The following is a 27328-nucleotide window of genomic DNA, read 5'->3' as shown; positions in this document are numbered from 1 at the left end:
TAAAACTTAAACTAGCACTATTACAATATTTGGCCCCAGTGACCCTGACCTTTAAAATACCTGAACCTTAACAATCAGATGTCTGCCTATTACAACGACTAACCATCATGTGAAGTTTTATATTAAAAGAGGCAGTACTTAAGACGATATAGTGAAACTACGAAGCTTGTCATGAAAACTTTAACCTATAAGCAATGGAGACAGCAATGCCTGGGTTAGCACAGCAGGTTTCCTTATTTTTCAATCAAGTTAAAAAGGGAGATAATTTGAAAATTATTCAATAAAGTGCTGTTTGTTTTGCTCTGCAATACCTCTCATTGTCATCTATCGTTATGTAAAATTTCAATAAAAAATACCATCAGCAATTTTAAAGTTATCGTTTTGACAAAAAGGGTGTGACAGACTGTGGGACAGACTGCACTGCTAAACCCAAATCCCGCTTTTGGGAAGGGGGAAAAAACAATATGGCAGAAAACTACTTGAATCAACGAAAAGGATTTTCATGTTTATTTAGTCATGGAAATTCATTAGCATTATATACGAAAAGGTTTGTCATTTTTGGTAAGTCATATAAATTAATAACCATTACATATATCAGTGAATGCAGCAATAGTATTGACAAAGTCAATGATTATTTAATTCACTGAAACATAAATTACTGTATCTAAGATTTCAGTTGTCATAATTTCAGCTTCAGATACACAAGTATACTGAAACTGATTTTTCATAAATTCAACATCCAGTTTTACTTCATAATGCTCATTCAACAAAAACACAACCAAAAATGAAAATGTTACTGTCTTTCTCAGGCATTCAATATATCATATCATAAATATAATTATAACAAAATAGCACTTTTATCCAATAACAGCCATTCATTTAAAATACATACTTATTAAATATGCTTAGAACATTCCAGTATTACAGGATTCACAGAATTCAAATCAACCTCTCTCAAACATTTTTGCAAGTAAAAAATGAAACTTTTTTTACACTCTAATAGCATATAAAGTATGCAGGAATTTTTTTTACTTAAGGTAGCATATAGCAGGTAGGCAAAAGTTAGGCTAAAAATTACATGTAAAATGGAAAGTTACTGTAGAAAAATTAAGACAATTACTGGTAGTGTTTATCCTAGTTCTTAAAGACAGAAACTCAAATTTTAAAAGTTAGGAAACACATTAAATAAAGTCTAGAAATTGATTTTTAAGTCCTTCAAATAACAAAACTTAATTTACAAATGTGACTTTTATCAAATATTTTTTTTTTATTAACAAGCAAAATTTGAGATTTTTATTGTACCTGTGTTTGCAAAGAATGACAACCCTTGTCTTTGGTGTAAATCTCTAGCATCAGTTTACTTCTTTCGACAACCACAGTTGAAGTGTTTAGACATATATCCTTTCTTTCAAAACAAAGACGACTAGAAGATGCTTTTGTAGAAAAGCACATGTATCCCCATTGCATAGTAGTAATAGGCAAGAGGTCAATAGGGGACAGGAGCAAATGTCAAAGAGACACAATTGGTTGACTGAGTGACTGAAATGCAATAGGGATCATCTAGTCAGCATATCAAATCATCCCATGAAGTTTAAACGTTCTGGGTCACGTGGTTCTCAAGTTATTGATCGGAAACAGTTTTCCATGTTCAGGCCCCTGTGACCTCAAGTTATTGATCGGAAATGAAGTGTGAGAGACGGACGGACAGGGCAAAAACGCGGACGGGCAAAACAATATGTCTGCCCCTGTGGGGTGGGGATGGGGGGGGCTTTGATGTTGGAGGAAGGTGCCCCTCAATCATTATTTCATCATGGGCAGGCACCTTGGTAGAACCACCAACTTTCCATACGCCAGCTGAATAGCTTCCTCACATGAAGAATTCAATGCCCCGAGTGAAGCTCAAACCCACAACAGTGTAGGACAATGAATTTGAAGTCATCAACCTTAACCATTAATGATATCTCAAAATAAGCACAAAGATCTATACATTGTATCTGACTGATAACATACAGTATGTTGATTTATAATTGTGAAAAGTTTCATTAAAATTTTAATTATAACATAATATCTATTTGCAAAAATGTCATCAAAATTGAGATTTTCCAACTGACTCCCATTATGAAAACTTGAGTAAAGTCAAAATCTTTCCAAACAGTCTATCAAAAAAATCGAGTACATGCTCAAATCATTTTTATTTGCTGAATCTATATTCTTAAGTGTTGAAAAATCGGTGTTTTAATCTTGATCCAAATGTGCAGAACTACCTTAACAAAGGTCTGGAACCTAGAAGTAATCCAGACAAAAACTAACTGACAAATGAAGCAATTTCTTTCTGTCGTCAGATTTCGGAAAAAGCAGACGTATTATCCAGGCAGGTAGGTTCAATAGAATGATCGCCGTATTTTCACTATCTCCCCACTTTTCCGAGTCTACTGTCTGTTTTAGGATTGGCAGTAATGGTTTGTACAGCAACTATAGCCTGGTTAATACTGGACTGAAGTTCGCGTAGATCTCTGATGTGCAGGAGGCGTAAAATCTTAGCAGCTTCATTAATAATGTAATCTGTGAAACAAATGAAAAAATAGTTAGTAAATAACATTTCTGAATATCAAGTAACTTTTACATTAACAGATTTTAACTCTACAGTCACGCTTCTTAGGAAACTAATGTCTTAAAGATGCGCCACAGAATAACTGTATTCTTTTGTATTTCCATGATGGTGATTATAAATGATTTGCAAAATAAAAATTGCGAAGTACAAGTACCTAGTTTAATGTCTAAACATTTTCTGAAAGAATGTACATGTAGGATTATACACTGTACTTGATGTATTAAGTTGCGTTTAGACCACATTTTGTTTCTACTGTGAGGATAGTTATTTATCTATGTTTTTAAAACCATACCGAAAAGAGTTTGAATGAATAAGTTTGTAGATAAGTTGTGAAATATATTAAATCAAGGAGGGCCTAAATTGTCCACCTGTCATCTTGTAGTATAGCTGTACTTAGTCTTAGTATAATAATACCGGTATTATCAGAATGAATTTCACAAAGTTCACAAGGCAAGCAAAAGTAAGTCACTAGGTTGTGTGTTTTTTTTTTTCTGTGTTACATTTCTGACTTATTTTATTCACAATCAGTTTAAGTTGCGTGTAAACATAATCTGAGATTTTTAAGGTGCACCAACTGGTTTGGTACAGAACTTACGAGGTCAGAATTTCAGGTTTTCAAAATATCTGCTTTTCCGGATAATACTGAATATTAGAAAGTTACCGTAGGCAAAAATTCCAAACAAAACGTCAAAAGATCAGAAACCAGTTTCACGTACCTTTCTTGTTTTAAACGAACCACATACATGTATTCTAATGAGAGTTCTGAAAACTCTGTAAATATTTTATGTCTAGGTAGTACACCAGAGCTCCAAAATGTCTGGATTATAGGACAGCAGTTCCAAATTGTTCAGATCACAGCACAGTTCCAATGAAACTGAATGACCGCTGAAGCAGCTCCTATCCATTCCATTAGTGCTTTAGCATTTCTTAGTAAGACTTGCATGCCACTGGCAATTACATGTATTTCAAAACACATACTACTCTAAAATTCTAGCAGGGTTTTTCTAGCTAATTTGGGAACATAGCCAATACCCCCAAAATTGGGAATTTTGATGCGTAAATGTTTCAACTGGGAAATATTTAGTCCCATAGGATATAGTAAAGATGTGTTTAAGCACTTTCTCATACACTTGTTTCACATTGTACAACCTCTTTTAACATACTTCCATTACAAAATTGTCCATAATTTGGTCAATGTTTGTGCAATTTTGATGAAATTTTTTTCAGAATGTAGATTGGGAATTTTTGCACTCATTTTGAGAAAAATACATACTTTTTGGCATTGGGAATATAGCTGAATAACGGCTAATAAAACGGCCAAAAAATAACCCTTTCTAGAACACTGTTCTAGAAGCTGAATGGAATATACAGAAAGTATATGATATAAACTATTACCTCCTGTATCAAATCCCAGGTTTAAAGTCTCTAAAGTCGCCGGTTCTCCCTGAAATTTCCATAATTTTTCATTTGTTTATATGTTCATAAAACTGTATTAACATATACTAATATACAAGGACTACAGTAAAACTCTGCTTGCTTGAGCACAGAAGGCTCATACACCTTGGAGAGAATAATGTGCCAGAGTTATGGACCTTATCTCATATGATGTGGGTGATGATCAGGAACAACTGATTCAAGTTTGAAGCAAATCTCTGTGTTATAACAAAGATATAGTTTAAGTGCATCTAAACTTTAACAATCTTGACGCAATCGTGGATGCAAAAGCCAACATCAGGGTGGTTAGGACAACTCTCCATATACTTTTGTATAGTAAAGCACAAAATTTGTCAGAACAAGTTAAATGGCAATGGCATAACATACAAAAGTGGTTTTGACATGACAAAATATAAAATTGTATCTGATGACAAGAGGGCGAAGTTTGAATTCTTATATATTTTGAAAGAGTACCAGTAACCGCTTCAGGCAAGAAACAGTCATTTAACAGGTTGTTTATTACATATATAAACATAATTACTTCCGGTTATTGGCATGCCATTCCAATAATCTGTTCTTGTGCCTACTTTCAATTGTTGAGACAAAATAAAAGATTCTGTCCTGTAAAATTTTGTTACTATTCATTATCACATATGAAACAAGAGCTGTCCATAAGACAGCGGGCTCGACTTTTCTCAGTGCTTGACTATGAATTAGAGCTTTGCCAGTAAAAGAGGCATAACTCTGTCAAAATTCAAATCAGAGTTATTGGGTTTGTTTCTTCTGGTGTAGCCTTTGATAGTAAATAATTATTTTAAGTTTCAAGTCAATAGCTTTGAAAGCAACAGAGATATTGGATGTTATATAAAACTTTAACCAAAATATTCTATGTTAAAAAGGGGCATAACTCTTTCAAAATTCAATCAGAGTTATAGGGATTGTTTCTCCTGGTGTAGACTTTGATAGTAAATAAATATTTTAAGTTTCAAGTCAAAAGCTTTGATAGTAACAGAGATATCTGACTTTATCAAAAACTTGAACCAAACAAGAGCTCCGCCAAGCAGGGCAATATACACCCGAAGGGTTACATCAGAGGATGGGAGCAAAATTTAAAGAACTTGACTGTTGAAGTCCAAAGGACAGGAACAACAAGGGAAGAAATTCTAAAAAAAAAGTCTAAGTCCACAAAAAAATCCTTACCAGGTACAGGTATGTCAAAATACACATAAAAATTGGAGGTACCATCCATGTTGTACCACAGAAAAGTGGTCTCGGTTTTTCCCTACAGCCAATAATAAAAAAGTTTCAAAATAAGCTATTTATAGTAACATAAAAAGGAAGTAATTCAAAAATATTTCATTGTAAGTGAACAAAAAAAGGGATCTGCCAAACAAAAACAAGAGCACTGCAATGCAGAGCAGTATAAACAAAGCAAAGTCATATATGACCTTTGACCCCTAAGCGTGACCTTACCTTGAAGCGAGTCATCCGAAACATGCGCTCTGCACGTCGTCTCGGTGTGGTGAACATTTGTGCCAAGTTTCTTTGAAATCTTTCAAGCAGTTCAAGACTTACAGAGCGGACACGAAACAAACTGATATGACCTTTGTCCCCTAATTGTGACCTTGACCTTGAAGCAAGACATCCAAAACTTGCGCTCTGCACGTCGTCTCGGTGTGGTGAACATTTGTGTAAAGTTTCTTTAAAATCCTTCAAGGGGTTCAAGAGTTACAGAGCGGACACGAAATTGCTAACGGATGGACGGACGTACAGACAGACGGACGGACACCGGGGGTATCATATAATACGTCCCTTCGGGCGTATAAAAATTCTACGTTAAAAAGAGGCATAACTCTTTCAAAGTTCAAATCAGAGTTATGAGGATTGTTTTCCTGGTGTAGACTTTGATAGTAAATAACTATTTTAAGTTTCAAGTCAATAGCTTTGATAGTAACAGAGATATTTGACTTTATCAAAAACTTTAACCAACAGTGACGCCGACGCAGGGGCGGGTGCAATAGCTCTACTTTTTCTTCGAAAAGTCGAGCTAAAAATGCTAACATAAATGGAATGGAGAAATAACGCAAAACAATTATTTTTTCCAGAATATACATATTCTACTTTAAATAAGTAACATATTTTACAGAAAGCTAACTGCTTCAGTACAACAACTTTAGAGACTTCCATTATCATTTCTAACACAAACATTCATTTGACACAAGGAAATTTGAAGTAAAAATAATGTTACCTGTTGTTCTTTTCCAGCTCTGTCTAATGCCTCTATGGATAATTTCTCTTTCACAACAATACATATTGCCTGTAAACAATCAAGAAATCTTTTTAAACAAAATAATAACAAATACACAATCTTCAAACCAATTGTTCTTTAGCACCATTTTTAAACAGTATTTCAGTTATGCAATAAAGACATACATGTTAGTAGCTTCCTGGAATTTGATATAGGTGAGAGTATTGACTTTGGTTAAACTGTCCTTAACCTTTAGCCTGCTGGCGGTAAGTGTTTCTGCTTTTGCGACCAGTGCAGACCAAGATCAGCCTGCACATCCGTGCAGTCTGATCATGGTCTGCACTGTTCGCTATTCAGTCAGTAAATTTTCAGTAAACACCCCTTCAGATGATGAATAGTTCTGCCCAAATTGAATGATGGACCAGTCCATTTTAGAAATATAGCAGGGTAAAGGTTAAGAGTAATTATACAAATCTGAGGTTCAAATACATAGGCATAGTCACTTATTTGGTTTTTGACATTTGACTATCAACAGAAACAGGACGCACCCTTCTTAACTTCTACTACCTACTGTGTATCAGAAAATTGTTTATTTAAATAACAATGGTTACTGCAGCACAAGTTGATATGCTAAACATCTGTGTAAACATAATTCTAACACGACCAGCAAATAACCTACATACATGTAGAGCAAAATCTATCTCTGGTTATTCTGCAATAAACCACTCGCGTGCAATGACATCATCCGATCCAGGTCGTAAAAAGTAGTTACCATTTTTTCTAACACTGTTGATACTAGTATGTCGTGTTAGAATCGAAATAACAAGTTCCCAAGTGTGATTTATCGTAGAATAACCCTAGTTTTTCGTTCTTATGTGAAACAATATATCACTCAGGCCTACGGTCTTCGTGATATATTCTTACGCATAAGAACTCAAAACACAGGTTATTCTACTATAAACCACACTTGGGAACTTATTATTTCTTACTGATACATCTGAATTCCTGAACTGTTTGCTGGAGTTGTGACATGATGTGTACAGGACATGGAATTGATGAACTAACAGACAGAGAGTTTAATTACATTTTGTCTCAATTTAGGAGCATACAAAGACAAAGAAATACCTTCAGCTGTTCAAGATGATCGTGATATGGAGGAATCTGTAACATCATTGCAAGGGAAGTCACTCCGGCCTTAAAATCAGGATCCTCAACTGTAAACAAAATTATCTGATAAGCAGTTTCTTTTTTAAAGTACTGTTGTGTCTACAATTACTTTTCAATTAAAAGGAAAGTCTTTTTATAAAGAAGATATAACATAACTAACAGACATACTTGCATAAAAAATTTGTTTTTTAACAGTTATAAAATTACTGATATACAAAGTCTGAAAGTCTAACCTACAACAAAGGAATTTTAATTGAAAAGGTCAAGGCTGCTGTGCAAAATTAAACACTGTAAACAGTAATATCAATGATCTTTTTTCCAAATTTTCTTTTTATCAGTGCATTTTTTTCTAATTTTATGTCATTGCCAGCAAATACAGTAGTAGTAGAAAGCAAAACAAAATCTGAAAAAGGAAACTTAAATTAGTTCTAAAGGGCTTCATAAACAATCTCAATTAAAATCACAACTATTGAAGAAGAAAAGCATGTAAATAAGAAAAAAAAATGAACTCCTAAAGTAATCTTTTTCCTTAAAGGTCTCATAACTGTTAAATACTCCTGAAAATGGTTGTTTCAGTCAAATGTTTTTCTCAGATAAATCTGAATTTCTCTTAAATTAGCATTAAAAACTTTTATCACATGTTTGATGTTGCGGGAGTGTAATAAAGCCATTAACAAGAGCTGTCACAGGAGACAGCGCGCTCCACTATTTCAATGTTGGATAGTGAAATTGGGTACATCTGAGAAAGCTGAAGCTGTCACTGGAGTGTTGAATGACTCAAATGTGGATGAACATATTGGACAATAGCTTAAGTCTCAAATCAATAAATCAGTATAAAAGGAACATAATTCAAGGGAAACTTCTGCAAAAGTAATGCACCATGTGTCATATCATGTGACTAATAATTCGGAACAACTATTTTAAGTGTGAATCAAATCTATTTAGTAATACTGGAGATACAACAAAAGTGCATTACAACTTGAACCAGAAATTCTATTAGTAAAAAGAAGGCATAACTCAGAACATACTGGGGCCAGCATTATCAAACTTGTATTGTACGATGTGAGTGATGATGTAAGTGGAACAACCATTTTAAGTTTGATTAAATCCATTTAGTAACAACAAAGATATAAAAGGCATCAAAATTAAACTGAAATTCTAAGTAAAAAGGGGATATAACTCATAAAATACTTGTGCCAGAGTGACTGACCTTATGCCATATGATGAGGATGATGATCTGGAAAAACTAATTTAGGTTAAATTAAATTCATTAAGTAATGACAAAGATATAGTGAAAGTGCACCACAATTAACTTGAAATTCTAAGTAAAAAGGGGGCATAACTCATGAAATATTGGTGCAATAGTTACGACCCTTGTATCATATGATGTGGGTAATGATGTAGTACAATTATTCTAAGTTTGAATCAAATCAATTTGGTAATAACAGAGATAAACTGAAAGTGCATCAAAATTTAACCTGAAATTTTAAGCAAAAAGGGGGATAATCAAAAAAAATATTGGTGTAAGAGTTATCGTCCTTGTGTCATATGATGTGGATGATGATGTGGTACAACTGTTTAAAGTTTGAATCAAATCTGTTTGGTAATAACAGATAGAGTGAAAGTGCATAAAAACTTTAACCTAGAATTTTAAGTAAAAAGGGGGATAACTCATAAAATACAAGTGTCACAATTATGGCCCATGTGTCAAATGATGTGATGATGATGAACAATTATTTTAAGTTTGAATCAAATCCCTTCTGAAATAACAGAGATATAGTGAAAATGCATCAAAATTAACATACAATTCTAAGAAAAAAAGGGGCATAATTCATAAAAAAAACTGGTGCCAGAGTTATGGAACTTGTGTCATATGATGTGAGTGATGATGTGGAATAACTATTTTAAGTTTGAATCAAATCCATTTCGTACTTACTGAGATAAAGTGAAAGTGCACCAAAACTTCAACCTGAAATTCTAAGTAAAAAGGGGGGATAATTCAAGAAATATTGGTGAAAGAGTTATGACCCTTGTGCCATATGATGTGGGTGATGATGAGGAACACCTATTTTAAGTTTCAAGCAAATCCATCAAGTAATAACAAAGATAAAGAGAAAGTGCATCAAAACTTTAACCAAAGTGCGGACGTGGAAGGACGTCGACGCTGGGTCCAGTACTGGATTTTATTCAACTTGTTTAACTAGAGCTATCACTAAAGGTGATGAATGTACCCCCCGCATGCACTGACACAGTACATTGCAATTTGACGCACACAAGATTGCATAATTATGTGGACTGTATGTATATAGACTGTATGTATACAGTATAGTAACAAAAAACAAAGTTCCATAACTATGCAGAATATTTATCTAAAAGAATGTAACATGCACCATGCACAACTAGGGTTGGTACTGATCACTTGTGTGAAGTTTCATTAAATTGTGTGTAAGGGTTTGGTAGATTAGACACGCACAAGATTGCATATGCAGACTGTATGTACATAGTATGTTAACAAGAAACAAAGTCCCATAACTCTGCAATTTTTATCGCTGAAAGAACCTAACATGCCCCATGCACAACTACTGTTGTTACTGATCACTTATGTGAAGTTTCATTAAATTGTGTCAAGGGGATGAGGAGAGATGGTGCGCACAAGATTGTGTCTATGTATATAGTATAGTAACAAAAAAACAAAGTCCCATAACTCTGCAAATTTTTTTTCTAAAAGAACCTAACATGCCCCATGCACAACTACTGTTGGTACTGATCACTTGTGTGAAGTTTCATTAAATTGTGTCAAGGGGATGAGGAGAGATGGTGCGCACAAGATTGTGTCTATGTATATAGTATAGTAACAAAAAAACAAAGTCCCATAACTCTGCAAATTTTTTTTCTGAAAGAACCTAACATGCCCCATGCACAACTACTGTTGTTACTGATCACTTGTGTGAAGTTTCATTAAATTCTGTCAAGGGGATAAGGAGAGATGGTGCGCACAAGATTGCGTCTAAGGACAGACGGACAGACAGACAGACAACCTGAAACCAGTATACTCCCCCTTACAACTTTGTTGTTGGGGGGTACAATAAATTGAATATGAAAAGACACTCATGTAATATCCTCTATTTACAATACTACACATAGGTCCCTTCCTTCCATTCTGGGAAATGGAGTAGGGGCCCTTTCAGAAGGGGAGCTCTAGAAGCATTTTGAAAGTGAAAAGGAGTTTTTTTCTATAAAAGTCAAAGTGGAACTGCATTAAAACCTGCTGAAGGAAATTCACTGGTATTGTAATTTGTATAATTGATCAAATTAATTCTTAGAACAGCAAAAAATATGTCATTTTTGTTGCCCAAATTAAAAAATTAAATTAAATAACCTAACTGACATTTGCTGGCATTATTATTATTATTAAAAAAAACAACATGAAATGAGGGCCATAACACACAATAACAGTGCAACACTCACAATCTAAAGCATCTAATGGATTAGAAGATGCTCCACCCTGGGGAGGTTTGTTACCATCAGAGGAGCCCAGTGTGTGTGGTTTGACAGATCTTAACTTCTCAGCTGAAATCAAAAATACATTAAGATATTAAGGGCTGCATTTTACAAAATACAACTGCACATGAACTGCTAATCACCTTTGCTACATGTATTTTACAAAGTAAAATGAATTGGTAATTACCTTTGCTACATGTATTTTACAAAGTAAAATGGTACATGAACTGGTAATCACCTTTGCTACATGTATTTTACAAAGTAAAATGGTACATGAACTGGTAATCACCTTTGCTACATGTATTTTACAAAGTAAAATGGCACATGAACTGGTAATCACCTTTGCTACATGTATTTTACAAAGTAAAATGAATTGGTAATTACCTTTGCTACATGTATTTTACAAAGTAAAATGGCACATGAACTGGTAATCACCTTTGCTACATGTATTTTACAAAGTAAAATGAACTGGTAATTACCTTTGCTACATGTATTTTACAAAGTAAAATGGTACATGAACTGGTAATCACCTTTGCTACATGTATTTTACAAAGTAAAATGGCACATGAACTGGTAATCACCTTTGCTACATGTATTTTACAAAGTAAAATGAATTGGTAATTACCTTTGCTACATGTATTTTACAAAGTAAAATGGCACATGAACTGGTAATCACCTTTGCTACATGTATTTTACAAAGTAAAATGGTACATGAATTGGTAATTACCTTTGCTACTCATATGTTATAAAGTACAGCAGTACATGAACTGGTAATTACCTTTGCTACTCATATGTTACAAAGCACAGCGGTGCATGAACTGGTAATTACCTTTGCTACTCATATGTTACAAAGCACAGTGGTGCATGAACTGGTAATTACCTTTGCTACTCATATGTTACAAAGCACAGTGGTGCATGAACTGGTAATTACCTTTGCTACTCATATGTTACAAAGCACAGTGGTGCATGCACTGGTAATTACCTTTGTTACTCAGATGTTACAAAGCACAGTGGTGCATGCACTGGTAATTACCTTTGCTACTCATTTGTTACAAAGCACAGTGGTGCATGAACTGGTAATTACCTTTGCTACTCATATGTTACAAAGCACAGTGGTGCATTAAATGGTATTTCCTACTTGTATTTTACAATATACCCAAACAATGTTTTACCTCTGGAAGTGTTTTTAGAAGTACAGACTACAGACATCAAATAAAACACTTCTAATGCACCTTAACTTTGCTCTGTTTATGTCTTATTGAGCTCTGTATAGTAATGACTATTGATTTGAAGAAAACTAATACCTAACTACCAATAAACTTCTGGATCTGAGCTTACAAAACTACAGTTGTCACAAGAGTGACGAATTATACCCCCACAATATGGCCTTGTCACAGAACTAAGCCAATGTCAAAGCCAACCTCCAGATTAAGTTTCCTGATCCTAGTCCCAAGCATTCTTAAGTTATCATCCGGAAACCGTTTAAATGTTCCAAGTCACTGTGAACTTGACCTTTGACCTACTGACCTCAAAGTAGAACTTGACCTGTATTTCATGATGTTACACCTGTTTACTAAAATTTATGATCCTTGGCCCAAGCGTTCTCAAGTTATCATCCGTAAACCATTTAACTGTTCCGAGTCACTGTGACCTTGACCTTTGACCTACAGACCTCAAAGTCAAACTTGACCTGCATTTCATGATGTTACACCTGTGTACCAAAATTTATGATCCTAGGCCCAAGCGTTCTCAAGTTATCATCCGGAAACCATTTAACTGTTCCAAGTCCCTGTGACCTTGACCTTTGACCTACAAATCTCAAAGTCGAATTTGACCTGCATTTCATGATGTTACACCTGTGTAACAAAATTTATAATCCTCGGCCCAAGCGTTCTCAAGTTATCATCCGGAAACCGTTTAACTGTTCAGGGTCACTGTGACCTTGACCTTTGACCTACTGACCCCAAATTCGAACTTGACCTGTATTTTCTGATGTTACACCTGTGTACCAAAAATTATTTCAATTGGTCAATCCTTTCTTGAGTTATCATCCGGAAACCATGCAAAACCAACGGACCGACCGCCAAGCTTACTCCTATATACACCCCCAAACTTCGTTTTGTGGGGGTATAATAAACTTATTTAAGGATAGGCTTACATTGTGACTTTTGTTTAAATCTAAACATGTCACTATGCACAATAATGCAGGAAATCTATTTAAGTGATTTTATATACAAACCATCATCACCATACTCCAGTCTTACAGCGTACCCCAACAGCCAGTCTATCATAGGGTTTCTCTCACTTATCGGGTATGGACATCCAAGGTCATTCGCATACTGAAATAAAAACAGGGTTCATGAACTCACCACGCAAAAATTTCAGGACTTTTCCAGCTCTTTTTCAAGACCTTTTTTTCTTATTTTTAAAGACAAATTTTTCAATATGTTTGTTACATGCCTAACACATTTTTGCCTGTTATTTAACCCCAGTTTCACACCTCAAACTGCTTTAATTTTTATTCTACTTTATACTTACTGTCCACTAAGGTCAATCAAGGGTACCTACTTAATGAGCCATGTCTTAGCAAAAACACACTTATTTCCAGCACATTTCACATCCATTGAACAACAAGAAACAGCCTACCCAAAAACATTGGCCATACTCCTTTGTCTACTCTGACCAGTGTTCTAAAAATTCTAGAGTAGTCATCTAATTGTCGTCATGTTGTTAAAGAAATAAAATAGTACACCGTACTGCTCCGATACCCAGCCCTATTGAGATTATCCACAGCGGATAGGAACCAAGACCTCCTATCCATTGTGGCAAATATTATCACATAACTGTTCTGTCTGCACCATGTTTTATTAAGAACACTTTGCACATATTTTGGAAATTCCAGAAAACTACTCTTTTTCATTCCATTGACTTTGAGTATGTGCAGAATGTTCTGAGTAAAGTCAAAGGAATATGACCATAGAAAATGAATGCCAACTTAATGCTAGCTAGACATGGTACCAGTACCAGCACTTTTGTTCCCCTATTGGTTCGATCCCTGTACTAATTACGTATTAGCGCACTAATACATTTACGGTCACCAGATTCACCACTAACTTCCTGTTTTTACCATTTCTTCATGCCCTTTAAGGCGTTTTTTTTATCACTTTTAAGAGAGCAGACACAACAGTATGGGGGTTTGATAATTTTGGCTCTAGGGCACAAAAAAATAAGTCATTAAACTCACTCCTCTACATCTAAACACAATCCACTGATGTGCTTGACCCCTTTGTGCTGAACTTGTGTATTATAAAAGCATGAGATTTGCAAATTTTTGTCAATAGAAGACAAATTAAATTAGATTAAATTTATTTGAATGACATTGTCAAAGTCATGCATGCACACACAAGAAATGTAACAATCTGCTACAGAAACATGACGAGTGATTGAAGTTGTGATTCCCCAACTGACAATGCACAAAAGGCTTTATTAGGAATCATGACCGAATCTGATTGCCATAGAGGAGGATCTGGATAAACTTCAACAAAATTGTGCCTCATTTTGTACAGCATGGTCACTCTGAATATGCTGCATAGATCTGTGCTAAAATGTGTTCATAGAGCATGTTTGAGACTCAGAGCTTGTTCAGTACAAATATGATTAGTGGTAGTTTTAACCAGGGAGAAAACTGACTCAATTTAATTAAGTTCATAATGCATTAAATTTTCTTATTATTGCTGCTTTTATACTTCTGTTTTGATATTTGCTATATAGTTGGTTCAAAAGCTCAAATGAACTTATGTTATACCTGTTTGCTATACTATTTTCTCAGCTTTAAATAAATCTTATCTTATCTGGCATTTCTAAACTAAAGTCTACTGAATCAAAATGGATCAACGGGCTTACATTTTCCAAGGCCTTTGGCCAGTCTGAGGATGAAGTATTACGTAATCCTGCTCTGTCTTCGATCTTGTAGTGCCGCACCTTCTGGTCCTCTAACCATACAATCATACTACGAAACTCATTCTCATCTGTAACATAGTCAAGTCAAATTTAATCACAATTGTAGTATTGTACTAATCCATCTTAGGTTGTTTAAGTTGTGAAACAACACTTAATTAATTTACAATGTTAGAGTTCTACAATAAATTATTTGTACAAATCAATATCAATACCTCCGTCATTCCTGAAGGAAACTAATGGCCAGGCCCCGCTTTCACTAACGAGAGAAAATGAGAGAAGAGACCAGTTTCCCTTTTAATGTTGAGCACCCAGCAAGTGAGCTAATCTAGCTCCTACAATTTTTTCATGCCTTTTTACGGGCCGGAGATTGAACCAATGACCTCACTCACTGCGGACGCTCCAACACTAGGCTGTTGAGTCAGCAATCACAATACAATGTACATAGTCCAACTAATTGTATGCAAGTCACGATACTGTGATAATTTTTGCACAGGTCAATATCTCTCCTCCATGTACAACATAGGAAGGACCTTTTCTGTGGTGAACTTTCCGTGACAATTCTATGTGGCGATTTTTAAAATTCCATTTTAACTATTAAAGAACAAAAATATTAGTGAAATTTTAAGATACCTGGAAAGAATATCCATTTTTTCCTTCCATTCAACTGATGTTTATGTGAATAAACGTCAAAACATGATCGATAAAAGCACTGTCAGCTGTACTGTTTTGGAAGAGTGTAATGGCAGACATGTAAATACAGAGAGGAAGTCAAATGAAACATATAGTGTTTACGCTTTATTAACGTGTTTTACTGTTATGTTTAAACCATAAAATGATTCAGTTATATTTTGTTTTACAATTTCATCGTTTAAGTATTTTGCCTGATCGTGTTTTTACCTAAATCTATTTTCACCACAGAAAAGGTCTTTACTGGTTTTGACGTAAAGAGAGGGATTCTGCCCTATCACAAAAATATCTCAGAATCAGTTCTGACGTCAAATTATTTGGACTAAATACAATGTATAAGAAAATTCACTGTATTGATTTATGTTAAAAGATCCTTTTCCGAAAATTAAAGACAAAATACTGTGAGAATTACATCTTTGTTCAACCACCGATTTATATAGCTATCTATCTTCCAATACTGTCTAACCCTTTACAGGGACGAAGACACTTTCATGCGCATCAAGCCACAAAGATTGTTAGTAGAAAATAAAAGAAAATCGGGCCAAAATAAAAGGGAAAGGAAATTTGTTAGTGATTTAAAAAATAAAAACAGGGCCGGGGTGATTTACCTGAATGGAAGTGGCTATTCGTACCGTCCCGTACGAATAGTGATATAGCCCACAGGTTGCTATTCGTATGGCAGTTTTGTACTACATAGTATTATATTATACTGAAATCATTCAACTGATATATTTTCAACTGATTTCTTTACTTTTCTTTATTTTTCAGTCGCAAATCCAGAGAAGACAAACAAACAGGAAGTGATTTCATGTAGAATAAAATGTTTATATTATTTCCTTATTATTTATATGAGCACATTTATATACACATTACTTTATGACATAGAAACCATGTAATTATTGTCAATGATGACTACTGAAAATGATGAGAACCAGTTTGTTTTCCAGCTTGCTTCGTTCTCACATTTGTACAAAAAGATGCATTCTGCAAAAAAAATTTAAAAAAGAAAAAAATAAAAAAAAGCAGAACACATTTATGACATGTTCATATTAACATACCTATCAGTATCTTGTGTATTATCTTACTTCATTATTCATACTGGAGAGCCGCATTCATTATTAATATTTCACATTTGTACAAAAAGATGCATTCTGCAAAAAAAATAATAATAATAAAGAATAGAAAAAAAAGAAGAGCATCTTTATTACATTTGTAACATGTTCGTATTCTCGTATCTATCCGTAACTTATGTATTGTCTTACTTCATTTTTCATAGGGGAGAGCCGTATTCATTATTGATATTTCAAATTTGTACAAAAAGATGCATTCTGCAAAAAAAGAAGAAGAAAAAAGAAGAAAAAAAAGAGCACAAATAACATGTTTGTATTGTCGTATCTATCCATACCTTATGTATTCATTATCAATATTTCATTACCGTATAATAATCTGTATTTTATGCATTTTTTTTACTGGATTTTATTTTATTCATATTTCATACTTATATTTTATGGGCCACGACTGAAAGCGACTAGCTCCCCGAGGTATGGCCTGGATGTAGTTGAATACAGATATTCAACTGGATAGAGTTGAATACTGTTATTTAACTATAACGGAACCCTTTCTGTAACTAATATACATCATACGATGACAACAATATTGCACGTAGACATAAAAATAGCCCTTTTCTATATTTGAAATCTCTGGATGTGTGACTGAAATATAAAGAAAAGTAAAGAAATCGGTTGAAAATATATCAGTTGAATGATTTTAGTTAAGAAATAATTTATAGCAAAACATTGTTTTAACACTATTTATACAAGATGGGCAGTTATATGTTAAGCGTAATAATTTCACGAGGGCATAGCCCGAGTGGATTATTTCGTAAGGCTTTGCTATAAATTATTTCGATTCTAATACATCTTTTATTGTAAAAATTAGTTCAAATGTGATAGAACTGTTTCTTTGCAGATGTATGGGGCCAAATGGTAGGTTGCCACACTCCTTTGTTTATGCACGCCTTTACTGGAAATGGTAATACGTCTTGTGGAATAGTAAGAATCAATTAAAGCTCAAATGATGGCGATTTATTCTGCACAGTGAATTAGCAACTCAGTGTGTGTGTGTAAATCAATCAAGACAGTTTTGCTATGCGACATTTCGTTTCAAACGTGTTTTTAAGTAAAACAGATGATCAAATCTGAAAGCGCTATTTCTCGATTCGTCAGTGTATTATATGTAGTCGGTTAAAAAGCTCTTATGAACTTATGTTGTATTGTTGTATCCTCTTGCCGACTTTAAATAAAGCTTACTTTACTTTACTTTTACATGGCGCTAAATATCACGTCGACATGATGTCAACATTTAATATCGTTGCATTGCCAGGTCATATTAGAATAAAATATAAAACTACCTAATACAAAACTGGCGTACGAATAGCAACCTGCGGGCTATTTCACTATTCATACGGGAGAGCCGTACGAATAGACTGGGGGTCCCGTACGAATAGCCACTACCTATCCGAATAGTACGTCATTTGTGTTTCACATGAATATAATAAAAATATAACGGGACACAGATGATTTTACCTGATGAATTAAATTTTTGTGGTTGATGGTGATTAAGAGCAAGGAGTTTTCTCTGAAACATATTTAGTTCTTTGAGAAATGTTCAATAACTTCGGAAAATTCGTGTTGCACACCGGGCCGGAAATAAAGAACCGGTGCTCGGCTCTTGCAATTTATCCTAGCCAAGGGGGACAGCGGTCAAAACCATTTCCTTGTTTTCTCTGTTTATGTGTGAACAAACATGCATTCTGTTATATTCTTTTGGTGAGTTTATTGTTGAAATGATTTGTTTCGATGGATAAGGTAATTTGTCCTGTACTCCAGTTGAATTTGTTGCTGAAATTGAACTGCAATTTTTACTTATGACATAATTTGTGATTGTGTCATGAAGACTTAGTTCAGTCTAATTTTGCTGAAGATTAATCAGTAGTATTATGTAATGTATTTTGCTGTTATCCATGGACTTACAGGTTAGCTGAAATGATAAGAGCGCTGAGCTAGTGTTTAGTAAGTAATTGACATCATGTAGAGATGGTACCTAAAAATTCAAACTGCATCTGATATTACTTTCTGTTGAAAACTTAATACTGGAGTACCTCAATTATATAATGGTTTAACTTTCATACTTCATTTTTCATGCTGAAAGGCAATATTTAATCCGAAAAATTTGGTCCTACTTGGAAAAGTGAAGCCAGTGACAGATAACTCTTCTAGGACTATTTAGTTATCTGAACAAAGTATGCATAGATTCAGATGTGTTTCCTAAATCTATAGTTTACTTCAAGATCTATGAATAATCATTCAAACAAAAAAGTTGAGCACTATCTTTCATTTTCAAACGAACTCATTTAAAGACATTCTTTTTATTTATTACTGCCGATAATTTACAGGTATGGTATGATCATAGAAAATAAAACATTATTCATGAGGAAAAAATATAAATAGACTGTATGAATTTTACGACATCGAATCCCTCAACAATTTACAAAATTTGTTTGCCAAGAATAATCAAGGCCTCAAAATGTATGAGTTAAAAACAGAGCGATATAAAAATGTATATTCTATCTCATGGTCACACCAAAACCATACCAAAAACTGTGCCGAAAGAAGTTATTTCGCTTTTTATGACACGCACCTTGTGTTTACAAATGTACCTAATTTGCATATTGACCGTTACAGAAACTTCGGTTAATATAATGCAGACGTTCTGTAGTATAAATAAAATGGTAGTGTCAGTTAATAAGAAATGACAATCACCTTTCTTTAGCTAATCAACCAAAAACAATGAAGCCGATGTCGCTGTCAAAAATCCCCGTATTTAATGCACGGTTCTATGTTAAATTATTGCAAGTGTGAGATAAGCGATATGCGCTTCAGTTTTGCACACGATTTGTTGTTGTTGTCGTTGAATACATAGCCTTAGGTACCATCTCTACATCATGGGTATGGGTTCAGATCCCAACCAGGGTTTAGACTGTCGCCTACTCCAAATAATTCGACGTCAGAACTGTTCTGAGATATTTTCGTGTTTGGGCAGAATCCTGGAGAGATATTGACCTGTGCAAAAATTATCACAATATCGCGACTCGCGTACAATTAGTTGCACTAACTGTCGCCTAGTCCAACTAATTGCACGCCAGTCGCGATATTGTGATATTTTTGCACAGGTCAATATCTCTCTTCCACGACATAGAGGCAGACATACGGTAAATGTCGGTCTGTGGAGTCGGTCTGCCTTGCAATCAAAAATTGAGACTAACTGTCGCCTAGCCTGTCCAATAAGGGTTTTCTTGGCTTCCGTTTGTCTATCTGTTTATGAATTATGTGTTTTTCTGTTAAAATATTGAACTAATATAGGTAATACGTTGCTCAGATTAAATTACCTTGATCTGATCAATATGTGTTAAAAAGCTGCTGCTCATAATTTTAGTTACTGTCATCATGCATTTAAAAGCGTTCCAGTTGTGTTGTTGTTGTGTTGTTCCGAGACAATATTTGACAAATAGTTTTAAAGATAATGTAAAGGTAATGTAAAATTGTAAAGATAAAGTGTTGCGTCAGAAGATTTGGTACAGAGAAAGTAATGAGAAATTAAAGAAAACCCCTTCTAGCATATGGCTTGCCTAAAAGATAATCACAAAAATATGAATTTATTTTTAGAATGTCATGAAATATCTTCCTAAAAATTTTTTTTTACCTTAACTTCTATGTCACACCTCCGCTTTTACCTGTTGTTGAGAAACAGTGATAAAAGATATATTAAGTTTTTGGTATGAGTTAATTGTCACACCTCCGCTTTTACCTGTTGTTGAGAAACGGTGATAAAAGATATATTAAGTTTTTGGTATGAGTTAAGCCTGGTACTTATTTTTGTGCAGATAAATATTGCTATCTTGGGCAAACAATTTATTACACTATTCATAAACAAATTGACTACCAGATGGCTAGAAAACCTTAGTGGATAGGTTAGCCTGCGTTCTAGCCATCCGGTTAACAGTCAGAGGTGTAACTGTTTTAAGTTATGTAACCTATTTCAGTTACTTTTTCAACATAATTCAAGCATGATTTTATAACCTGTATTAGTTATAAAATACAGTTAACTCAGGTAAGTTATTCCAAAAAAGTCTTTTTGCTGTTCTCACAAAGTGACCTTTAAAGTGAAATTAGTAGCACACTGTGGTTAATCAATTTCTCTTTTAGTCTGATCATGACCTGATAAGCATAATGGGATGTAACATCATGTTACGAGTTTTATACCTTTAAAACTTTGGGTAAAACTTTATCAGCCTTGCGTAAAAAATTTTACTGCATAGCTGGAAAGATAAAAGTTCAAGGATTCAAGAAATAATTGCATTAGTCTCATTCAAAATGAGGAATTGGCACAGGAGGGCTTTGTAATATTTTATGACAACTGAAACAAGTTATGAAAGTATAAGCAATAACTCAGATTGGTTATAAACTGAGATAAATTGAAACAGTTACACCCCTGACTGGTTAACGGAAGGCTAGACACTTCCAACTGATAAAGGTTACCTTATTAATCACATCAGCAACAACATGGAAAAGCAGTCTATATCTTGGCTAGCATGCAGAAAGTGATAAAACAAGACAGGCTATACTGATTTGATTACTCAGTCTGTAGGTTACTTAGGGGTAGTCCAAGTAATGGGACATTACGTAATAGGACAACATAACTTTAACTTTAAGGCTACTGCATGTAATACACTATTAAGGAGGCACTAAGGAGTGGGGTCTGCCTTGTTTTAACATGGTTTTCTTCCTCATTTCCAAAGAAAAATGCATGCTATGTAGCATACCAAAATGAAGAGGAAAGATTAAGCTAACCAGGGTACTATTTTAATAAGGTTTTATGCATCGGGTTTCTGTTAAGATAACAAAATAATTATGTAGAACTATTGATATCTTTCAAATGTGCCAGAAATTTGTATGCAACATGATTGTGAGTCCCATAAACTACCAGATGTGTCACAAATTTTCCCTAAATTGTCAGAAAAAAAGAGTTACATGTACACAGAAATCAGATATTTTTTTGGTCTCCAATTCCTTCCTCTCTGACTTAAAAGTGATATATTTCAAAAAATGGGTTAATTTTGATATTTAAAAAAACTGTGATACTGTTTTATAGACCACCCTTCAAAGAAACAGACTGCTAGTTTTGTGCAGTTTTCTTTATAATCACTTAATTCAAACACTTCACCAAGTTGTGAATTTCTGTTCCGAGAAAAAGATGAAAATTTACTAGTATTATTATATGAACTTTATCTGTATGCACCTCCTGCATCAAAGACTGAACTTCCTTTATTTTTCTGCCAACAAATTAGACTAATTCATCCTTCAAATCCATGTATTAATAGGTGGACAGTTTGAATATTATTAATGCATATTTAAAAATACATGAATTTAGGCTTCTTGTCCAAGACAGCCAGTCAAAAATGCTTTATATTTACCAGGTGAAACAGTGACTTTTTTTTTGCCCTTTTGGGAAAAGGTCCGGTACCGGATAAATTGGGAAAAATAGCAGGGTTTTTACTTAGATTGGGAATTTTCATAGTTACTTAATAACATCATTTAGAATGCTTCTTCCTTTAATTCCATGTAAATAGCATCAAACAAACTGTTTAAATAAAATGGTTAAATCATGGTGAAGGTCAATGTAACTAAGTTTTCCTTCTGCAATCATCAAAATGCAAACTTAATTTGGTCATTTGGGGAATTTTTGGATGATAATTGGGAAAAAAGATTGCATTTTTCAATTGGGAAAAGGTCCTTTTAGGGGTACTTTATAAAGAAGGGAAAAAATTGCTGTGAAAATCACCTATAAAATTTCAGTTACACCAAAGCAATATTACTCCCATTAACGCTACCTCTAGAGCCTTGGATGACTATATTTTAATTATCTAGATTCAGGAAACCAAATGCTAAGCTGATGGTCAAGAAATACAGTGACTAAATTCATAGCCCGACTGTTCTTTTCAGAAAAGTGTTATTGTAAACACATGTCAAATGTTTACTGTTTATCCTGCAAAATCATCGAAAAAAGGTTTTATATTTGAACTTTTAAATTCATTTTTTGGCATCTGATAGAGGAAAGTATTATAAATTAAATTATACAGAATAAAAACACTGGCTCCCAAGTCCTGTTACTTTGTTGAAAGATATCTAAAAATTGATATTTTGGATCAGAAATTACCATTTTTTTCTTTGAACCATTGTAGATGGATAAAGCATTAATTTAAGTTTGTAGTTATCACAACATATTTTAATCTCATTTTAGGTGATGTCAGTATTCACTGAATATGGTACAGGCTAGCTAGATACAGTGAATATGGTGCGACATAGCAAGATACAGAAACAGGTTCTGAGTTTGTATCGAGACTTTCTTAGAGTTGCTAAAACACGCCCTGGGCTGGCCAACTATGTGAGAAATGAATTCAAGAAGAATGCTGAAATTCCACGCACAAACACTCTACAGATTGAACAGGTTTACAGACGTGGCGTGAGGCAGCTTGAGATGTTGCAACGGCAAGACGTGAAAGGCGTTGGTGTATTTACTAAAACAGAATAAAAGAGTAGATTCACAAGTTCTATATTTCCATGTTGAGCTCTGAGATACTTTTTGTTACTTAAATTTGAAATTACAGAACTTGCAAGTGAAAACGGTTATTTCAGTTAAGATTTGAATTTGGTAAAGAAGAGCAAAGATGTCACTTCTGAGAACATTTTCGTCTGAAGTTACAGTTGTGAAGTCGGACGTATTTCAGCGGGTTTTAGCTGGATTTCCTGCAGGGATACAAATGGCATTTGCGTATGGATCAGGAGTTTTCCAGCAGACTGGAACAGACATGTCTAAAAACATGCTCGACTTTGTTTTTGTTGTTGATCACCCAGAAGAGTGGCATAGAGAAAATATCGACAGAAATTCTAAACATTATTCTTTTTTGAAGCGCTTAGGTCCAAAAACTGTGACAAAAATCCAAGATCGCTATGGCGCTGGTATATATTTTAATACCCTCGTTCCTTTTGAACAAAGATTGATAAAGTATGGTGTCATAGGTACAGATGTATTAATTTCCGATTTGATGAATTGGGATTCGTTGTATGTTAGTGGACGATTACATAAACCGGTGAAAATTGTAAAGAAGCCGCATTCGGCGAGACTCATTCAAGCTTTACACACTAACTTGTGTAGCGCTGTTCATGCATCCCTGTTACTTTTGCCGGAGACTTTTACGGAAAATGATTTGTACACAACAATAACTGGTCTATCATATAGCGGGGATTTCAGAATGAAGTTTGGAGAGGATAAGGGAAAAGTGTCTAAAATCGTTGCTCCAAATTTTCCTTATTTCAACAAACTTTATAAACCCATTTTAGACGATACTATGTACTTAAAGTACAATGATCATATAAATAGGTTTATTCATTACCAGAATGAAGTTACGAGGTTCTATCATCTAAATCACATACCGCGTGTTGTCGTGGAAGAATTGCTGGCAATCCGTAAAAAATCGTTCCCCAATATATACCCAGATGTTGAGGATATTGTTCGGAGTACAGCGTTAGATAGCGATTGTGCCAAGTACGTGTCTGAAAGTATTTCGAATATAGTGAACAAGTCAAGCTGGAGTCAGAGTATAAAGAGTATATTGACAGCTGGAGTTCGCAAGAGTATTAGGTATAGCTGGAGCAAAGTTAAGAAAATGTTAAAAGGAATGAAATCTAAGGCTGACAGTAAATGAAAAATAAGAAATTGGTTGCATGGATAATTACACATTATTTCGGTCCGAAACTAAATATGTTTATTTTTGATAATTACAACTCTTATAGAGGAGAATGTAAAGTGCTCCATAAAATTTATTTTTACACTGTGAAATTATCTGTTTGATGAAGCTATTTGGCATTTTTTTTCAGTTTAAGGATTCAAGCAAATAAATGTTTTTCAGCTACTTAACTCAGAATGTTATGTTTTGTCCAAAAAGTTGTAAACATAATGATATAAAATGTACTTTTATACAGTTATCAACCACATTGAAAACAGTAACTGAACATTTCAAACCACAATTAACATTATCTTACAGATAGGAACAATCTTCAATCAGTCATCAAGGAGAAGATACAATGCCAAACATGGGATTCAAACCTATGGCCTCTTAAAGGTGTATGCTAGAATTCAGGGCGAAATTTTTCCCAATAATAGAATTTCTTCAAACTTTGGACATTGAAGGACAATCATCTAAGAAACAAAAATATGCAATAAAAATCATGGGTCACCGGTATTGAAAAAGAGTTATATGCCCTTGAAAATGGCATTTTCCCCAAAATTGCAAATTTCGCCCATCTCATATATAATGTAGAGGGACTTTCATAAGAAGTTGTTTGTTGTACATGTACTTGATATGATAGAGTATGTTTGTTAAATATTTATCTGCTTTTCTTATTACTCATATAGGCACACTAGCTAAAAATAATACAATCCTCTAGAAAGGACTGTTTCGATAATTGTATTTGAAGGTATTTGCACCAAAGTTCATATTTGTAAAAGCAATTGTAGAAGATCTTATTCTGAGAAAGAGTTGTCTCGAAAAAAGTGATCCTTCCAACTTATTATGAGGGGAAGGGAGAACACTCTGCAAGAACTATTGTTGGACTTGATTTCAGAAGGTGATTTAAATCTCCTGCAATAAAATTAAGTCACACATTTCATTACCACTTTGCATGGGAAAAAAAAACCATGACTTATTGTTAATACAGATTGATTTTAATTTAGACATCAGTTGGTAACAAATCAGTGTTTTGAAAAGATACAACTATAAGTATGAATTCAAGAAATGCTCTCGGGAAATTGCGACATCTGTCAAATTTTTACAAGAAGTCATAAAGCATAGAATTTCTCAAGGTGGTATGTTAATAAAGAGAAACATGTACTGCATATGTATATATGTATGTACTTAACAAATGTATTCAGTTTTACTGAAAGTACATTTTTGAAATTTTGCGTACTCTCATATCAGTAAGTCATTAATAATATTTCCTAAAACTATGCCATCATATAAATTTACTCATTTTACCACTTAAGGTAGTTCTGCACGTTCGACTGAGCCGCTCAAAAAAATTTCTACAATGTAGAATTTGATTCACATGTAACACTGATTTTTCAGAACTTCAGAATATAGTAAAAAAAATTCTGCAAATAAAAAAAGATGGGGTCGTGTGCTTGATTTTTTTTGCTAGACTGGTTTGAAAAATTCGGGCTTAACACAAGTTTTCATAATGGAAATTTATGGGAAAATCACAATTTTGTTAACATTTTTGTGAATAGAAATTTTTTCTACAATGTACATTTTAATGAAACCTCTCATATTCGTAAATAAACAAATGGCCTGTAATATAGTGAAATATAATGTATATGTCTGTATGTTAGTTGTTTTTAGATATTTGCTCAAGATTAAATTGATTGCACATTTCAAGCTGATTTTAAAAGATTATTAAGAATGATTTAACATGCCAGATGCTTTAGTTACATATTTTATCTTTAGATACATAGTAACATTGTGAAATAATAACTTTACCCGCAGATTTCCAGTATTCATAAAATTGATTTTCGTTCCAGTGTGCCGAGTCTAGGCTTTATTCTACATTTTCCAGATAAATGACGTTACGCCATTACTTCCGGTTTATCAGACATGCAGAAATACCTTGAACCCTTTCTTGAAAAGTCACAAGTATGAACTAAAGTGTCTAGAATTGACAAAGTAGCTAAAAACCGTTATAAAGGAAGAACATGACAGCAAAAACAAAATGATGTCTTTGTCTTACCATATCATCAGAGAGCATTTAATTTTTGTGTAATATGTAACCATTCTCTTGTAAAACTTCCAACTTTACACCTCTTTATCCTTAGAAATGTTATTGACCCATTTTCTAAAAGCACAACTCAGATGTATTTTTGTGGGTTTTTTTGAAAATGCTGCATGTGGCAGTAAATTGAATAAAATTATGTATATCTTTGCAATGGTAGTTTAATAAGTTTAGAATTTTGATTTTTTACTTACAACATATTGATCTAAATGTGTATTTGATTTTAGAAAAGTACTTTCAGTAATGTTTATGATACTGGCAAAATAGCTAATGGTGATGTAACAGTTTTGTTCAGTTTAGATAAATTTGTCAAACATTTTGACTCAAAATATGCAACAAATATCTAGAAATATGAGAAAATGAAAAAAAAAAAAACATCTTAAATAATGCTTGAAGAATGACTGTTCTATCCTCTATTTCAGGTAACAGATGTTTAATTTTCAGTTACTTCTAAGATAGGATAAGAAGTAACAAAGTGTGAATTGAAAAAATATATATTCCAGAGAAAATTATTATTCAGGTTGTTTCCCTTTAGTAAAGAGGTTTATGAATAATGTTTCAAAGGTTGGTAACAATTTAACATTAAAAGAATTCATCACTTAAGTTCTACTATATTGAAGAACAAAATTTATGTAGAAAAATGTACACTTACGCACATTTGTAAACTGTTCACAGGCTACATCTGTATTTGTAGACACTGAATAGTTGTTAAGATATAGAAAGTCTATGCAATTATGATTTGTTTTTGTATTAAAGAGAACAGTACCGTGTAATGAT

The 27328-nt window shown here is 33.8% G+C and overlaps 2 protein-coding genes across 2 annotated transcripts; one reads left to right on the top strand and one right to left on the bottom strand.

Annotated features, from left to right (window-relative positions):
- Window positions 1-492: 492 nt before the first annotated feature.
- On the bottom strand, window positions 493-18348 carry LOC123538893 (RNA transcription, translation and transport factor protein-like). The gene is made up of 8 exons (XM_045323304.2): window positions 18194-18348; window positions 14865-14989; window positions 13201-13300; window positions 10929-11030; window positions 7419-7507; window positions 6294-6362; window positions 4007-4055; window positions 493-2562 (listed from the first exon to the last, which is right to left on the bottom strand). The coding sequence occupies exons 1-8, from the start codon at window positions 18252-18254 to the stop codon at window positions 2408-2410; spliced, it is 750 nt and encodes a 249-aa protein (XP_045179239.2). The 5' UTR covers window positions 18255-18348; the 3' UTR covers window positions 493-2407.
- LOC123538882 (phosphatidate cytidylyltransferase, mitochondrial-like) lies at window positions 18312-27328 on the top strand. Its single transcript, XM_045323293.2, has 2 exons — window positions 18312-18436; window positions 22968-27328. Exon 2 carries the CDS (start codon window positions 23395-23397, stop codon window positions 24430-24432), a length of 1038 nt encoding a protein of 345 aa, XP_045179228.1. The 5' UTR covers window positions 18312-18436; window positions 22968-23394; the 3' UTR covers window positions 24433-27328.

Source organism: Mercenaria mercenaria, unplaced genomic scaffold (genome assembly GCF_021730395.1).
Source record: "Mercenaria mercenaria strain notata unplaced genomic scaffold, MADL_Memer_1 contig_5088, whole genome shotgun sequence".
Lineage (NCBI taxonomy): Eukaryota > Metazoa > Mollusca > Bivalvia > Venerida > Veneridae > Mercenaria > Mercenaria mercenaria.
This window is presented reverse-complemented; position numbering and strand designations above follow the sequence as displayed.

Coding starts and splice junctions, on each gene's coding strand:
- LOC123538893 (XM_045323304.2), bottom strand. CDS start 18,254: ATGTTTCAGAGAAAACTCCTTGCTCTTAATCACCATCAACCACAAAAA. Junction 14,990..18,193: donor ACAAAAATTTAATTCATCAG/GTAAAATCATCT, acceptor ACTATGTTACAG/ATGAGAATGAGTTTCGTAGT. Junction 4,056..6,293: donor GAGCTGGAAAAGAACAACAG/GTAACATTATTT, acceptor TGGAAATTTCAG/GGAGAACCGGCGACTTTAGA.
- LOC123538882 (XM_045323293.2), top strand. CDS start 23,395: ATGTCACTTCTGAGAACATTTTCGTCTGAAGTTACAGTTGTGAAGTCG.